Below are 18,548 nucleotides of genomic sequence, written 5' to 3'. Positions count from 1 at the left end.
CATTGCAACATGAATCCGGCAATAAGCTGTGTTTTCAGGAACGCTCCAGACATCCAGACTGTGATCTCTCCACATCAAAACTGTGTTTGTGTTTAACGCTGAGCTGCCTGAGGAGCTCCGCAACTTAAACTCAGCTTGACAGCAGAGGAGGCTGAACTTTCCAAATGCCACTGACTCAGTTGTTCCACAAAAAAATAAAGGAAATTGAATGTTTTACAGCTGCAGCACATGGGTCTGAGATGCTCTCTGTGTGTGTGTGCATGTGTGTGTGTGCGTGGGGGGTGTGCGTGTGTGTGTGTGCGTGCGTGTGTGTGTGTGTATGCAGAATGCCCTGCAGTTCATCAAGCAGTGCTGGAAGATGCAGGGACGTCCACTCTTCCTGGTTCTCATCCGCGAGGATAACATCAAGTAATACACACGCTCACACTCCAAAGCAGATCGTTTCCGCTGTTTTACTTTGATGTGACCGTTTTCCCAAGGCGTTTTCTCTTCTGTCTCGTTTTGCGTCACTATCGCTATATTTATCGCCTGCAGTGAAGCTTTTAAAAAGCCAGTTCATTTTGTTTAGTTTTGTTTGTTGTCTAACTTTCCTCCCTGTCTGCTGCCACCCCTTTTCCCATTTTGTGTGTGCCATTAATCTTAAGTAGAAGAAAGGTGCTACTGTATTTGCCTGCTGATTGGGTGATAATGTTTCTCATTTGTATCACTACAGCCTCGCTGGTGGGCTGATTACAGAAGTATTGACTGTTACCCAGGGAGCCATATGTTAAATGCGCTACAAATGTTTAAACAGCCTCACTGTGGCGCCCAAAAATGAATCAATGGGCGCTCATAGCAGCAGCTCGATAGCCATTAGTTTGCCATTGATCAGGACGATGACCCGTACGGCAGGTGACAGAGGACGGAATAAATGATATTGAAGTTTAGTTATATTTCCAGATTGCATGGTTACAACACGTTTGCTTTGAATTCTAAGATTGATTGTGACTAGCAAAGAAATCAAGAATGAATCAAGTTTTAAAGATATTATCCAGTCGCATGTTTATTTTTTCCTCTAACAGATGTATGCTAGCAGTAAGAACCAAGCTCACTGTAATAAAATATGGATTTCCCAGTTTTTCTTAAATGTACACTGACAATTCCAGTTGACTGTGTTTAGGTCAATAACGTCATCAGAGGCACAAACACTGAGTCGATCAGCCGGATTTAATGAATTTGATGGCAGTTTTCAACGTAGGTTTGGAAGGGTAACCACTTGTATGTCCAGTGAGTTCACTCTTTGGTGTTTGTGTAGTTTGACTCCATTTTCGGGAAAATTAACACAAAATCAACAATTCTCCACATTTGTATACATGTATGTATGTATTGCGCATGTTTTACAAACTTTCCACAAAAAAAGGGTCATAAACATCAGGTTTAAGTGATGCCAACTTCCACCTGCAGGTGGCAGTAATTCTTACTTCTACCATACTGCTGCCTCAGCCTTAGGCAGCAGAATGAATGACTTCAACCTGCCTGGTTGTTATTTTGTCTTATCATTTTTTTTCTTCTGTCTGTAGATTTTGGAAGGGATTTAATAAGGAAAAATGCAAAACTCCTTGTAAATATTTCTAAATATGTTTCTCTTCACGAACAGGTCGATTTGCTTTATTGCTGACAAATCTTTAAGACAGCCATGCATATGTGTTCTCACATATGGCTCAAACGTTCTGCTGCTGCCGTACAGAGAGAAGAAGAAAAAAATATGAATTTAAGAGCTTATAATTTATTTGATATCACCACAAAGCATCTGAGGGTGGAAGCATTTTTATTTTAGGAAGGGTAAAGTTCGTACTGAATATAAATCAATGTTCAACAAAAGAATAAAAGTGAATAGAAAAATTGACCAAGTTTTTCTACACCTGACAAACTCAAGTGAGTTTGACTGATGTTCAAGGAAGGTCTGACTGGCAGCTTCACCTATCAAATATTTTATCTACCCAGAGGGAGCCGCTTCAATCCAGTGTTGGACATGTTGGCCTCTTTCAAGAAAGGAGTCATCGGCGGGGTCAAAGTTCACGTTGACAGACTTCAGGTACGTGAATGGAGAAAAGCGTCGTGTTTGGAATGAAGAGTGGAAGGATGTGCTTTACCGAGTTAACAGCTGTGCAACAGCAGCACGCTTTAAATTCTTTGTGAATGAAAACACTAAAGTTTTCAATTAGAACTCTATTGGAGTTCAAATATTGAGAAAGGGATTCAGAATGAAATATTGGACATGAGAGATGAAGAGCTTTCACAGCTCCAGCGACAGTGAATTTAGCAGCCCTAAAACATTTCCCCAAGGCCAGTTTAATGCGTTATGAAAAAGTGTTGCATCAGTGCATTGCGTCCGACCTGCTCCGGCACGACTGAAGCTGGAGAGTGAATGTAACGGTTAGTATTGGTTTGTAAAGGTGCATTCCGTGGAAAGGTCACTGACGATGCATTTGGTCAAGATTCATTTTCTGCTGAGCAGGAGGTCATTGTGTCCATTTCCTCCTCGGTTTTTATCTTTGTGTGTTCTCCGTGAAAATGTTTTCCTCAAAGGATCAGTGGGAAATCACTTTTTGACTCTTAAGGATTGATGATCTTTACAGGTGTTGTAAATGAGAGAGAATTAGCTGCACTGTTTCTTTGTTTTGAATTGTTTCTTCGTCCTGCTGGTTTTTCAAAGCAGAAACTTTTCCCCTGCTTTTTCTGTCTCTGCATGGTGTTTCTTTCTTTGACATTGATATAAAGCCCCTTATTTGTTCAGCAGTATTAACTTTTATTTTTCCTTCACCTTTGTCTGTCTCACTGTTTGAGCAATACGATGTGGAACCAGGGCCACACTAAGAAAAACAATAACAAGAATGAAGGAAAGAATCACAAGAACAAACTTGTACAAGAGTCACTGATGAAAAGTCTAAATAATATGAGAATAACAGTGTTACAAGGATAGAAGGAAGGCTCTTTAAAAAAAATCTAAATCCATGTTTTTTTGTTTTTTTTTAAGATTTCACAAGTCATCTGGGAGGTCACAAAAAACCTCAGAATGACATCTAAGGAACTTCAGGCTTTGTTTGCCTTAGTGTTCATAATTCAATAGTAAAAAAAAAAGAAAGGAACCAAAAAAAATGTCTAAGGGTGAAAACCTCTAAAAACATTATTTATGGATTTTAATATTTTCTTAAAGCCTTAAGAAAATATTCAGTGGACTTATGAGACGGTGAAAAGTGGAGCTTTTTGGAATGAGAATAAAACAGCCTTTCAGAAACGGGACATAATGCCTGCAGTCAAACATGGTGGAGGTAGAGCGACATTCTGGGACCTGCTTTGATATTACAGAAATTAGATGATATGTTGTTGTTTGTGAAAACCTAAATTCTGCTCTTTGTCATAAAATTGTGACATAGAATTTCTGTTTGTGAGTCTAAAACACACTTCAGTTATATCATAGCTCAATATGAACAAAATAAAGCTTTTATCATGGCTCAGTCAGTCTGGTCTTACATCTGATTTGGTTTTACAAAATCTCTCAAAGTGTGAACCAAGTTTCTGCCCTATGTGACGATTACTAGTTAGTGGCAGATGTTTCTGTAGATGTTGTACCAGTCACAAAATACCAATTTAGTTAGTTTATTAACCTTAATTATCATTTAAATGTTGATTCAGTTTGTCATCAAAATGAGTTTGATGACATGAAGCATTTAGACCAGAGTTGTTGTCTTTCCAAGCCTTTGTCTTGTTCTAATATAAATTGCTCTAGAGTTGTTTAAGTTTCCCACAGAGGTTACCATGGGGACATGCAACTGTAAGCATCCCAAAGTTAAACTCGCTGAGACAACAGCACTCCACAGAACAGACTGCAAGGAAAATGAGGCCAAGGTAGAACTAGAACTACTTTCAACATTGGTAACTTTAACTAACGTCTTTGTCAAACTCCAGGCAAGTTTTCCTACTCCAACTCCTCTCAGACTGTATTTGCGGTGCTCAACAGAGACTTCCACACAAGATCCTTCTTTTTTTTTTTTACTTTAAAGTCCCCCCCTAACCCCCTCCCACCCTTTGCCTATTTGCCATTCAGTTCACAGCTAACTCACAGCTTTGAAACACTTGTGCTCTTCATCATCTCATTGTTATGGAGAGCACAATCGCTCATCTCCTGCACCACTTCGTTTTGTTTTTGAGTTGACTTCAGCTGGAATGGCTAATATCACGTTTGGACCTGAGGAGGAGGGGAAATTGGAAAATTGAATTGCTTCTTTTTATTATTATTCCTCTTTGGAGATCTTCTAACTTTTATCGTTACATGCGGCAGCTGTGAATGTTTAAAAAATGAAATTTGTCACTTGGTTTTGCACCTTGCTGCTGGATCTCTTCTTTTTTTCTTTTTTTTTTTTTTTTTACAGCATTTTTGAAGCATTTTATGTTTACTGAGTCACCCAACAAACCTTGTGTACCAGATTGCTTCCTCCACTCCTGCTGGCACATAAGCCATTATGGATCCTCTATGACTGTTATGTCTCTTGGATGGTTGGGGCCATATCACCAGAATAATAACTTTATAGTTTTTTAAATGTGCTATTTTCCCCCCCATCATTTTCACAGACCCTGATATCAGGAGCATTTGTGGAGCAGCTGGACTTCCTTCGCGTCAATGAGGCAGAGTAAGAGCTTCCCTTCATGCTTCTTCACGCTTTCCTTGTTAAATGTGAATGCTTTCTCTGCTGTGATTGCAGTACAAGTGAAAATTCAGGTTAGAGTGCTTTCTCTGTTTCGCCAAAGGAAAACAACATTTTTTCGAAAGGATAACAGTATCATTATTTTATGTGTCAAGTAAAATTGACATTGTCACATACTTCTTAAAGGTGTGTTTTCCTGGCACATAATGCATTTTATAGCAAAATCAAGTAACTATGTTAACATCAATTGTCATAAAAGTGTTTTATATATGACAAAAAAAGATAGGTAGAAGATGTCTCTTTAAAAACTCCTCCTCTTTCTGAAACTCCGCCTCCAGGATGTCATCACATCAAGGCTCACACACAGCTGAGTGGTTGCCATGGAGATTAAAAGATTTCTCAAATATGCATGAACTAATCAAGGCAACACTCCACATATGTTTTTGCTGAGGGAATAACATTATAATGTGATATAAAACTAAAAATAAAAAAGTTGATTTTACACACTTCTCCTTTATCCTTCCTGTTCCTTCCTTCCTGTTTACATCTTGTTTACATCTGGCATTAAAACACAGGATGATTAATTTAAGGTCAAAGGTGCCAGTGTTTGGGCAAGATACATTTAGGATTTAAGCTAATGAGATGTGAAGGACAGCAGGAATGTAGTTAGATGGTTGCCTCAACATTCATAACTAATACACAATATGAGAGGTCATTTTTGTTATACATGAAATATTTTGCATATATGTTTTTATGTTTTTATATTATTATTATTATTATTATTATTATTATTATTATTATTATTATTATTATTATTATTATTATATGTGAAGAATAGACATGTTGAATTAAGTGGGATAAATGTGTCCAGTGTTCAGGCTCCTACTGACCCAGACTGAGGAGTGACACCATAACATTCCAATATTCAACTTTTTTTTACGTTATTTACATTATTGTTATACCTGTACATAAGCACATTTTAGTTCGAAATTATCCATTCTGTATAGCAGATTTAGATTAAAAATGTCCCTCACCTATAGAAATGTGACAGTCATCGCTCAATAGATAATAAACCAAAGCCAGGGGAGGGGAAAAATAATTGAGCTCTTTTTATTTAATTAAAAAATATATAATTTTTGCCTAATAATCAGTGGAAAAATATTTCATTGACATTACAGCAATCAAACGTATCTTATTATTGCTATTCAGCTTTTTGCATGTTTCCTCTGATATTTTCACCGTTTCTTTTTGGTGATGATCTCCAGATCTTTACCAGTTCTATCTGGTAAATACCTTCATTGATGTGCTTCTTGAAGTTAAATCATCTGAACATAATTCCAACATTAACTATGATTTGCAATTCTAGTTTGAGACATGAGTTGACATGATTGACATGACATGCGTTTTGTGTCACTTGTCACATGGTGGTTGATGCCCTTACAGAAGCTAGTCCCGTCTTATTTTAGTGCTTGAAGGTAGCAGCTATAAGTTGGTTCATTTTAAGAAAACAGAGACATGTGCAGTCCGTTTCCGTGTGCTAAAGGATCCCAGAGTTTAAGAGCTTTGAGGAGCTGGAACTGCCGAAGCACTCGAAGGTGAAGCGGCAGACGAGCACACCCAACGCCTCGGACCTGGAGCAGCAGCCGGAGATCAGTGTGGAGGAGTGGCAGAACAAGCCCACCTATGAGATCCTGCAGAAGTTTCATGTAAGCTGATTGTTTCAACAGAACAATGGTCCGGATTGTTCTGTTGAAACAATCCTGTGTTCTTGTTAAACAGGGAAATTATTTTAAAGAATCACATGTAAAACTTTGGATCAAGTCATAGCATTTCAACTAAAATATTATCAGGATGTTTTTTTAGCTGTTGCACCTTAATATCAAAATCAATACTCCAATTAGTATAAACCATGAACAATGTTTCATTTTAAGTCGGTTAATGATAACCGTCATTTACTTTTTTCTCTTGTTTTCTGAAAAATATTGAGTTTGCATTCGAGATTACTCTCATCTTTTTTTTATTCTGCTTGCCTGCGTATTTATGTAGGACTGCAACTGCTTGGCCAGTCAGGCTCAGCTCGCCTGTATCCTCCTCAGAAGAGAAGGACCAGACTTCCTGGCAAAAGATGGTATGGGCACTCTGCAAATTAGTTCATAAATAAGGATTCTAGTAGAACACCAGGGTGTTTTAGGAGAAATTATACAATAATCTTAGAAGACGATCAGTTAGCAGTTTTATACTGTTGATTCATGCAGTGGTTCCCAATTCTGGTCCTTTGGGGGACAAGAGTTGCAACTTTTGGACGTGTTTCCGCTCCAACACATCCACAGGTCACACCAGATATTTACATTCACTGTAAATAAACTGCAGTCTATAAACCATTGGGTCAAAATCCCAGCAAACTATGGCAAGAAGCTCGTGAATAGAAATGTAAAATGTTTGAACCAAGTCATATGATTTAAAAGATAATTCTACCAAATACTAAAGAAATCCATCTAGTAATCTAAATGTGTCTAAATTAAGCTAAAGTTAGAACTAAAATAAAAAATTTTTATGGAGGTGTGTTGGAGCAGGAAAGCATCTGCAGTAAATCCCTCAACATATCGTCTCTCAAGGGCAGGAGCTGGGATACAATTTTTTTAATGTTTAAACTATATTAATCTTACATGCTTTCCATATCCATTTAAGGGCAAAATTTAGAAAAAGTTATAAAACCAGCCATATTTGTGATTCCAGAGAACCTCATGGATGAACTGGAGAGAATCTACAGACGAGCCGGCAGCAGAAAACTTTGGTCTGGTATTCCCATTTCAACACACAAGCAGTGTTTGTCCAAAACATAATCACAGAACATGTAGTGTCATTTAGTGGCCTTATGGCTTCATGAGACAGACTTCCTCTGAAAGTAGCTTGAAATGCTTTTTGTTATTTCTTGTGTCTGTAGAAATCCATTTAATCACATTGTCCTGACTTCCCAATCTAATAAAACAAACTGTTACGTGATCTGGATAAACTGCAGGTTGGCAGTGCGGCATGCTGCTGCTATTACCAAGAAGTATGCCAGCTCTATAGCCCCTCACATCACCACAATACTGGTTCATGGGAAACAGGTAAAGTTCAGCGGGCGACACATTAAATGTTCCCGCATGTTTTAGTTGCCTAGCTAGCTGGCTAGATGGAGAGCTGTGTGAGCTGTGTGTTGACCTGTAAGATTTCACCATTCATTGTAATCGTGAAAAATAAACTCTTAAAATTAAGATGTTCCAATTTAATTTTACAAATAATAATAATAATAGATTTGTTTATTTTATAATCAAAACAGTTGTACATTTTTGTATGATCTAAAAACTTCAAATTAGAAAATGATTAATGTGAATAAAGATGACAAAAATAAAAAAAATAGAAATAGGTGGACATAAGTGACATGTGAACAGTTACATGTGAACAGTCTCTTTCTAAACATAATTTTTAATGTGAAATTCTTCAGTTTAAGTCGCCAACATTCACTTTGTTCTAATTTGCCTAAAAATGGGGTTTTCAGGTTTTTGGCTATATTGTCAATTTCTTACACTACTGTATTTCTAGTGCATTAACTGATGTAGGAACATGAAACCTTGGCTTACACAGTCAGGATTTTGGCGAGCCAGCTAGGATGCTTGCAGAAACCTTCAGTTGGATGTAAGCCGGAGCTGAGCTTGTGGTCAGTGTTGGCTTTCTCTTTACATTAAAACCACAGAGGCTGAACCCCTTCCTCCAAGTCCATTCCCAGTGGCTCAAAGGCTGGCCGTGCACTGCAAATTAAATAGATTTTGACTCTTACCCTAGGTCCTTCTATCTAAATACCTCAGGATGGCCGGAAGAACTTTAAAGTTACTGAGCAAACCAGTTCATAAAGTGGAAAAAAAGTCAACAACTTTCTTATCCACGAAAGCAAAGATTGTCTACATTTTAGATTGTCCATCACAGAAATGGATTTTGTATTTTGTGCTTATTTTGGGTGTGGAATCATTTCAAACGTCAAATTTCTATTTGAATTGTGGTTTGCTGCTGGCCTCATCCACAAATACTGACCAAATGTTGCAGGTGGTTGTCATATGTCATAACTGAGTATTTGTTCCTCTCATCAGTGGCCAGTGCTTTCTGTGCTCATCGTTTGCTTTCGTTATGCTTCCTGACATCACAACTTTTATTGTATGCTGTTTTTTTTCAGCTAAGAGAAATGCTCTTATGGCATTTAAAGATGGTATAGTCTTTTTATTTGTTTTGTTTTGATTGGTAGGGAAACTACTCTCATACTCAACTGTGTATATGCTCTCATTTTTCTAACATGGGCCAGCAAGTGAGGCTTGAAATAGGTTTTTTAAGGATCAGTGCTTTGACAGCATACCATGCCTTTTAAACTTTAACGTTTTGTTGATTTCCCAGCTGTACCTTTGTTTTCCCCACAAATGTAAAATGTAATCATGAAATACAGCAACGTCTCAGGTAGAAAAATTGATTAGGACTTTTACTCAGCATATAATAAGAGCAGGTAGTGTTCCAGCTTATTCATGACCTCATTCACAACATCGTCCCGTGCTTCCACCACTGCTGTAAGAAATGTAAATCCTTTTTGTGTGTCATTAATCATCCCTAGCTTTGTATTTAGATAACTGCCATCTCAGTGTGCCATTTTTTCCTAATAGGATTCCTGCAGACAAGAGGAAGCATATAGCGGACCACGTTGAACCTCATGAATGATACATTGAAACTCGCGTGAACATTAAAATATTTACTGGAAAGCAAACGTAATATTGGAACTTCTAGAATCGAAATGATTCGTTGTGATTGGGATGAACACTTTTAAGTACATTGCTACTGTAGATGTTTTCTGTAACCCTTGGTATTATTGGACAATGTACAAAGGATACAAAGGAAGAAGCTACAGTGCTTTGTGAAGGTCCACTTTTGTACATTTTGTCACGGATACAAACTTAAATATTTTTATTTGGTTTTTATTGTGATAAACCAACACCAACCTTTCAATAACTCTGGATCAGGAAGAAGATGCTATAACAGGCTTAAATCAAAGGCAATCTGACTTTCATTCAGTTTTTCCTGAAGATGTTTCAACACCCTTTAAGGAGTCTTTAGCCCTTTCTCCACAAGAAGTGCTTCAACCAGCTCTCTCTCAATCAGCCCCAGACAGATTGTTGCGACTTAACAACACATACAGCATCAGCTGGCACCGATTAAAAATATAGCAAGCGACTTCAAAGAAACTGACCACCTAGGGGTACACTTATGAAAGGACATCATCAGCGCATTGTCCAAAGCTTTTCCGTGCTCACAGCCCGCACAAGTTCCCGCCGATGGAACACCCTGCCAATGTAAACAAACCCAACTTGGCTAGATCCGAACTAGACAGTAACCGGCTAGAGTGAGACTTGACGATGGAGAAGGGGCTTTTGCTAGTTCTGTTGAGCAATATGTCTGCTTTACATTCCTTACTCAACTGCGTGCCTCCAGAACTGACAAAGACTCTGACTGAACAAAACTGAACAAAAGTCTGTTTACTTTTGATTAATCTTGTGCCACTTTATGTTGACTTATCATGTAAAATCCCAATGAAATGCAATAAAATTTGCAGTTGTAACATGACAAAATGTTAAAAGTGGTTTAAAGATTTCTACAAGGCGCTGTGCATATTAAAGTCCAAGCTGTAAATTTGTTACTTGTCCTAAATATCTCAAGAATGTTCTTGTGTCTTTTCGCCCATTAGGTCTGTTGTCCGTCTTGCTGCCAGTCTCTTAACTAAGCTAGTGGACAGCCTTGCCCCCAGTATTACTAGTATTTTAGTGCAAGGCAAGCAGGTAAGTGGACACAGAGACAGAGGGGCCTGAGTAAAATCTACCCCTTCACTAAGCATAGTATGTTGGGGAAAACTGTTGGCGGCATGTTTGGCCAGTGATTTTAATGTTCACTGATTAGCAGAAAAAGGGAAATCTCGATGTGTACATCGCTGAAGGCTCCTCATGCTGTATCCTATGGGAACTATTTGGGCCAGCTGCTTGCGCATGTCCCTCATCAAAGCTTACACGGACTGTGTTTGGATCCAAGCTATAGTTGCAATTGCAGCAAGTCAACAAGTATAACCCATCCCCTGCCCCCCATCACCCATCCCAACCCCCCTTTGGCAACACAATAATTTGCGGCTTGTGTGGATACACGATTGACACACTGACTCGTGAATTGTGTGGATTCACCACGTCATGCCGGATGCCTTTCAATGCATCATTCTCTCTCAAGTGGTATTCAGAGATTAGCCTCCTCTCGAGAGTTCCAGTTATCTTGCTGCATTTTTACCCTTCTGAACACTTTTAGGTATTTCATTACGCTGAAGTAGCTCAAGGTGTGAATCTGCATATAGATTGCCAATGAGGCAAGAGGGTAGGCTCCTCTCAACTTGATTGGAAAAGCCGATTTAAAATTGGAGACGGATGCTGCTCCTCTCCTTACAATAAAGTCTTAAGTAGAGGCAGAACGCGGTGCTGTCCCATTTGAGTGAGTTTTCATTCTGATTATATTTCACATTGTTACTAAAATCTGACAGCGCATCCTGTACGGAATCCAAAACTTCATTTCAGCTGCAGGCTTTCACGCTTTCGCTCGAATCCGTTTAGATACTCGGATGAACCTTTCGGAGTTTCATCAGACGGAGGCAAAAACATAAAAGCGTGTCCTCTCATCAGTGAAATTTGCCATGGTGTAATTTTCCTCTGATGCTCCTCCTGAGCAAAACTACAAAGGTGTCACATACTCTCTCACTTTGACTCAGAGAGAGGAGGCCAATTTCAAATTGAAGGAACAGAAGACATATTGAAATTGTCTCCTGATAAAGTGGTCTGCATAATAGCACATTATTTCTTTTTTCTTCTTCTTTGTTGCTGAAAACTTTGGTAGATTTTCAGCACTCTTTTTTTTGTTTGCACATGATCACCAGGTGACCCTGGGTCTGTTTGGGCATGAGGAGGAGGTGATCTCCAACCCGCTGTCTCCAGGAGTGATCCAGGGCATCATCTACAGCAAGTGCTCTCCCCAGGGCGGGGAGAGGGAAGCTGTCCTCCAGCAGGAGCTGGTCATCCACATCGGCTGGATAATCTCCAACAACCCCGAGCTGTTCAGCGGCATGCTCAAAATCAGAGTCGGGTAGGACGATACCGGGTTGAATTTGAACCTGGAGCAGCTCTTATGTGTTTTACCAATTGGGATTTTCTCATGCAGCATGTTTGCCTGTAATTTTCCCCTCCCTGCTGTTAGCCAGAGAAAAACTCAAGAAACCAATAGCTGTCAAATCCCTCTGAGATTCAGTAATGTGGGTTGTTTCCTGCGTTTCTCTCACTCTCCAAATTACCCTCGCTGCAATTTTCTGCGATTGGATTGAGGCGTCATGTTATCAGGAAAATTGAAAATGTTGAAAGTGCTTGCGTATTGTGTGGGATTTTGTTAACTGCTCACCAAGAGTGGCGCGATTTGTCTCACAGAAATCATGTTTAGCTTTGTGCCCTAATAGCAACAAATCAAAGAGAAAATCCATCTTAGAAGCATTTCGGAACACAAAATGGTGATATTTTGCCAAAGGTGGATCTAAATTTTAGACTGGTAGAAATGCCTTCAGAATGTTTTGTAAATCCAGCTGCCTGAATCTGTAATTTGGTGCTTGAAAATGACTATTTTCAGCTTTTATCTGCCACACTGGTGGTGTGTTTTTTGTAAATATATAAACAGACTTTCAACCCATTAGAATAAACAGGTGCAAAAACTTATGATAGTGGAAATTATTTGGAATAGGGACATAAAAAACATCATCCAAAGGCTTACGGTTATTTCATGTCTGCCTCCGTTGATCTGATGAATGCTGTCAGACAATAATAAACCCCCCCAACAGGTTTGGTGTGTGTTTTGACCTAAAGGAACATCAGCTGTAATGATCCACAGCAGAGTGCTAGAAGTTATTTTAAAAAAATAAACAGTGAAATCAGAGCAAAGGTTAGGATTAGAGTACTCTTGTGTTGAAATGTGTGAACTAACTGGAGCAATCCTGACTCCCAGATATGTGCAAGAAAAGAAGAAAGTTTCAATTGCAGAAAATCAGCTGTAGTTTTTCCCATAAAGAGTAACCAATGGTCCTTTCTGCTCTGATTTCGTCCTACTTCTTCCAGTGGAAATAAAACAGACAAAAATAGGCCCCGAAAACTATTCTGATTCCTGGAAATGCAGTTTTCTTTGTAAGAATAAACTGTGTACAAAGATCCTAACTCTGTAAGCAGTTGTTGAATAGAGGCCACTTAAAACAGCATCTGCAGTTATATTTAAATTGGTTGTATAAAAGGAGAACAAACAGGAATCTCAGCACATAAAGGCCCCAGCTGGGTTCTGGTGATAGATGTTTGTGACCTTTAAACCCTCAGGCAGCACTTCACAAAAAAACAGCGTTTCGATCAATAACGGCCTCAACAGTACATTGGAAATGAATCTTACAGCTGACCGCTACATCCTTGAATCTATCCTGATTGTGTCATTTGGAAGTAGAGAAATGAAAGATAAAAGGTACGCAATCATACAAGAGGTGTAAAAACTGGTAAGAAAAGACTATACTAAAGGAAGTAAAACAAAGAGCAAGAATAACGAGTCAACACTTCACCTGAGGTCGAAGGTCAGAGAGCAGAAGTGGCATCACTTCTGAACTTCTGTTGTGTCTTTTAAGCAAGTGTAAGGATCCAGAAAATATGGATCCCCAAAGAAATTGATCTTCTTTTCTAAGAAGATCAATTTTGCATCAGCAACTAAAGTTTCACCGGGTGGCATCAGGCAGAATGAAAAAGTAAGAGATCCACGTACTTGTGGTATGCATCGAGTGACATCAATGAGGGTTAAGAAGTTAAGCTTTGGTTTTGATCATGTCCTCTTTGCAATGCAACTGTAGAAGGTTGCATTTGTAATCTCTAACATAATCCGTCTGTTGTGTGGACACCAAGCTGGATCGTTCAGGCCATGAAACATGAGCTGAAGATCCGAGCTGGAGACCTGGCACCTCAGGACATCTACCAGCTCTCTCCCAGCGACATCAAGCAACTGCTGCTGGACGTCCTGCAGCCGCAGCACACTGCCAGGTACGCTGAAATAAACAAACAATGCTTTATCCAACTAAATCTATGCTTTCATCTTCCATTTAACTCACAGATTTAAACATACCGGAGCGTCTTTGGTAGCTCTGGTGTGTTTACTCATCTTCTTTGATGTTTAATTATTTTGTCTTCTTCCCTTGGTTTATATCAGATCATCTAATTAAAGCAGGAGCCAATTTCCCTTAGGGAATTAATAAGGCTTTATCTTATCTAATTAACTAGCATTGACTAAAAAAACAATCTTTTTTAAAGGACAACAGCTGCCCTTATTTTGAGGATGTGATCTCATCAGGCTCTGGTGTTTTTACCCCAGGTCTTGGCTGAACAGGCGTCAGATCGACGGCAGTCTGAACAGAACCCCTCTGGGGTTTTATGACCGTGTGTGGCAGATCCTGGAGAGGACGCCTAACGGTATCGTGGTGGGTGGAACTCACCTCCCACAGGTACGCAGTCCTTTTACAGTAGAGGCAGCCATTAGAAGATGAGTACACTGTGGTCAAAAAGAGATGAACATGGTCAGCAACAATGCTAAATTGGTCTTGGGGCCCAAGGAATTTCAATTACTCTACACCGTCCTGACTCAATAGCCGTGTTTCCAGCAATGTTTTTTTTTTTATCTGCATTTTGAAGTATCACTTTAGGAAAGGTGAATGGAAATGGCTAAATTCTAAATAACTTCCTCAATCTTGAAAAAAAAAAAGGAAAACTCTCCATCTCCCCTTTAAGCTACTTAAAGGGGAGATCATGACTGATCCTGTTTCTCCTTTGTCTACGTCTCCAGACAGCATGTAACATTGGCAATACTGGTTGAACTTACTGACATAAAAGTTACAACTTGCCCAATAGCAACAGATTCCTGAAACCTCTCCCCATATATCTGATATATTTGGTCCATGCTTGTTGGTAATCTCTACTTCCTGTTTCTCACAGCCATGTGAAATGTCAACACCTGACGAAATCTTGCTGGTTGATTCACTCTAAACCAGTAGATGGAAACCCGCCTAATTTGCTTCATTTTCATTTTTGCAACATTTTAAAAGTTTGTTCAAAATTTGGATCGCAATCAGTTGTAGAAATGCTGATGCAAAGCAGGACAAATGTTTGTTTTTATTTGGTTCGAACCAAATCAAAACTCGGACCAGGCAACGTTTTTCCACTTCGTTTTTGTTCAACGTTGTTACAAGCTGCTATAGCATCATACATAATGTTTTACTCCCTGTTACAAATGTAAAATGCATCCTACTCTGCTAGATACAACAGTACATGTCTAAGGTCTTCTCTGTCATTACGCAGCAACCAACACTGTCAGACATGACGATGTACGAGATGAACTTCTCCCTGCTGGTGGAGGACACACTCAAGAACATTGTCCTGCCTGAGTACAGACAAATCATTGTAGAGGTGAAGAACCTCACTAACTAACACCAACAAACATGCAGCAAGTAGAGCTGAAGCAAAATTAGCTAAATAATAATAATAATAATAATAATAATAATAATAATAATAATAATAATAATAATAATAAAATCTTCTTCAGTTCTTTTAATTGTCTTTTGCAATCCTGTCCACCATTAGCTGCTGATGGTTGTGGCCGTAGTGCTGGAGAGAAACCCCGAGCTGGAGTTCGGTGACAAGGTGGATCTGGATAGTCTGGTGAAGGAGGCGTTTAACGACTTCCAGAGAGACCGGAGTCGCGTTGAGGGGATGGAGAAACAGGTACGGAAGCCTCTGAGGAACCTCTCTGGTTGCACTTGTAGCATACCAAACTGCAACTGCTGTAGCAAGTCCCTAACTGTGACTGTTGGCCCCAGGATGACATGGAGGTATTCTACAACACACCGCCTCTAGGAAAGAGAGGAACCTCCAGCTACCTGACCAAGGCAGTGATGATTCAGCTGCTGCAAGGAGACATAAAGCCCTGCAAGGACGACCCATGTGCTGTTAGCTAGATTTACAGCATGTAAAGTCATCATCGCTAATTTGCTTCACCTGGATTTCAATGCTTTCTTAGATTCCGTTGCATGCATTCGAATCCTTTTAAATGTTGAGGTATTTTTTCATAGAAGTCTAAAAGGTGTGTGTTGGTCACCTGGTTCTTCAGAAATCACTCATGTTGCTCACAAACAAAGCTCAGGTGGGACTGGTCTCCGTATCTCACCAGCAGATATAATTCTCTGTAATCTAGTAGATTATCATTAAAATTGTGAGCCTAACTATGTGTTCAGTACTAAGGGAAACTAAATATGTTTGACTGATGACTTAAATTAGAAAGCAGTTAACTTTGCCATTGTTTCCTGCCAGTTTCACAGAAAATAAACTGTTAAACTGACCGAGAACCACCACACCTGACCTTTTTTTAACCTATACAGTTTTGTGTGTTTTTCTTCTCAGCACGTAGATGTTTTAGTGTTTAGCATAGCATGTTGAGTCCTTCTCCAAGGTACATTCTGTCATAGATTTCAGGGAAGTGTTTCTGAATGTAATTAATCATAAAACAGTTTTCAGAAGGGCTCTGCGTGACGATGACTACTGCTCATGTGAAGTCTTTTGGGCTGAGTACCCTTTAGACTTCTCTGTATCTGTGGAAAAATGTGCTTGCATCCGTTAGCAGGACTGTTTAAAGCTCTAAACACACTTCTTTGGATGCCATCGCAGTCGTCATTGTTCATCAGAGCTTTATTGTGTTTGTTAGTGAACCAGATGTGTAAAAGACATATTTTTATCTCAAATAAAATGATAGACTATAAAATTTTCTTCAGTTTCCTTCCATCAGTGTGTGTGTGTGTGTGTGTGTGTGTGTGTGTGTGTGTGTGTGTGTGTGTGTGTGTGTGTGTGTGTGTGTGTGTGTGTGTGTGTGTGTGTGTGTGTGTGTGTGTGTGTGTGGCCCACAGAATGATGCTGCCACCACCATCTGTTACTGTGGACAGTACATAGAAAATGGACACTGCATTTTTCATGCAGGTCAAAATGTTAAAAATTGTTATGTCTGACTAGACCTCCTTCTTCCATTGATTTTATTACTTTGCTGGATTTTATTTTGGGTTGTCAGAATAAACGGGGCTAAATACCAATGTAAACCACTCTTTTCATAAACCATTTCACAATTTTCTTCACAGTCATATGCACAACCCCAGTGTCCATCACATAAATTCCCACTGAAATGAGATGTTTATTGAAACTAACTAAATGAAATACATTTTTTTTTAAAAACCCTCAAGGAATATAAATACATTTCCAAGGCCTTGGATACTTTTCACAAGTCTTCACTTCAGCAGCACATCTGGATTTGCTGCCCTGCAAGATTTACCGAGTGGCGGAGAGGTGGGCGAGAGTCTGGGGATAAGATGAATGAGCTCTGTCTCTTTTTCAATATATACAGATCAACTCAGAACCCGAAGAGAGGAGTTCTTGTCTGTCTTCTTTAATAAATCTCTTTTACATAAAATGGCTCCCATAGGATTTTAGAAAGATTTTCATATTGTTGCCAATTAGTTATACTCTTCTGAGGGTGTTATCTCTGGAGGAAAAAAAAGAAAAGCTGACTGTTTTCCAGCAGCAGGGATTTTAAAGAGGGAGCTCCTCTTATAAAGATAAATTACTGTTCAGAAGGCACACTTGTAGGTCTTCTGTTACTCCCCTAACCATAAATAACTGGATGATGTCCCCATCCGCCTGACTGCTGCACGATTAAAGAGCACTCAGAAGCAATCCAGAGACATTATCCTTGATGTAACGTTGCTCTGCTGATTAACTTTGAAGAATGATTAATGCTCCATTGAACCCCTAGGATGCAGCATCGTTCAGTAAATCAGACTGTTTTAGCCTGATGTTTCAAAAATGTGACTTTACTTATCACAAATAAGAGAATTAAAGGACAGATAACCAGTAAAATTGTGTGAAGGTATTCTGTAGTAACATTAAAAATAGATGTAAAAAACTTCTTTCAGAGCAAATATATCAGGTTTCATCTTTCAGAAAGCTTTTAGCATTTAGCTTACACAATATTGCTTGCATACTGAATGGAGTAAGTCCATGTTAGTGAACATATTAGTGATATGTTATTACATGCTATTCACTATATTTTAGGTCCCTTTACAGAGTTGTTTGGATTCTACATGAAGACTAACTGGAGGGTTGCCACTGCTAGTGGTAGCCCTCATGCTAATGGCCGCAATTTAGCCAAAAAATGCCATCATGGTAAGTCTAACTTACTAAATAAACTGAGTCAATGTTAGTCAACATGATAATGACTCCACATGTTGACATCATTTTTGCTAACCTTATTGTTTTTGCTAGTGTTAGCTTATACACTGTTTGAATACTAGTTGTTGCTGGAGGCCAACGTGTCAGTGATAGCCTACATGCTACTGACGTCATGTTTAAATTTTTTTTAACATCTATATTTATCTAGAACAAACTCAGACTTAAACTATCTGCTGTTATAAAATTTTAGGCTTTGAAATATGAAGTTGAAGCCAGCTGAACCTTACTCAGCATCAGAACCCCAATTCAGATCCAACCGATACACACACTAGAAAATGTAATAGTTTTGTATTAATTGTCCTCCTAGTACAGTTAGACCTGCATTGTGCAAATATATAAAGGTATAAAGTGGGCCTTCTATAGAAAAGTACAATCGTATCGAAAGAAATTCGCTCTTATGTTATTGTAAGCAAAGAAACTGTTTCAAAAAGTA

The 18,548-nt window shown here is 38.9% G+C and overlaps 1 protein-coding gene across 3 annotated transcripts in view; it reads left to right on the top strand.

The window, feature by feature from the left end:
* The window catches only part of phkb (phosphorylase kinase, beta), a 109,667-nt gene extending 93,066 nt beyond the window's left edge, over positions 1–16,601 (top strand). For 2 of the 3 annotated variants that reach the window (XM_008404873.3, XM_008404871.2), the window contains 13 exons: positions 326–408; positions 1,984–2,074; positions 4,612–4,670; positions 6,229–6,391; positions 6,732–6,813; positions 7,422–7,479; positions 10,447–10,537; positions 11,668–11,873; positions 13,703–13,837; positions 14,166–14,295; positions 15,146–15,253; positions 15,428–15,568; positions 15,664–16,601. In XM_008404873.3, the coding sequence (XP_008403095.2) occupies positions 326–408; positions 1,984–2,074; positions 4,612–4,670; positions 6,229–6,391; positions 6,732–6,813; positions 7,422–7,479; positions 10,447–10,537; positions 11,668–11,873; positions 13,703–13,837; positions 14,166–14,295; positions 15,146–15,253; positions 15,428–15,568; positions 15,664–15,801 (1,485 nt within the window). In that variant the 3' untranslated portion in view covers positions 15,802–16,601. Of the gene's footprint in view, positions 1–325; positions 409–1,983; positions 2,075–4,611; positions 4,671–6,228; positions 6,392–6,731; positions 6,814–7,421; positions 7,480–7,704; positions 7,796–10,446; positions 10,538–11,667; positions 11,874–13,702; positions 13,838–14,165; positions 14,296–15,145; positions 15,254–15,427; positions 15,569–15,663 lie in introns of all 3 variants that reach the window. The other variant, XM_008404872.2, reaches the window with a different exon arrangement.
* Positions 16,602–18,548: the final 1,947 nt, after the last annotated feature.

Source organism: Poecilia reticulata, chromosome 3 (assembly GCF_904066995.2).
Source record: "Poecilia reticulata chromosome 3, P_reticulata-male-v2, whole genome shotgun sequence".
NCBI lineage: Eukaryota > Metazoa > Chordata > Actinopteri > Cyprinodontiformes > Poeciliidae > Poecilia > Poecilia reticulata.
The sequence above is the reverse complement of the archived record's forward strand: the minus strand, read 5'-3'. Positions and strand labels throughout refer to the sequence as shown.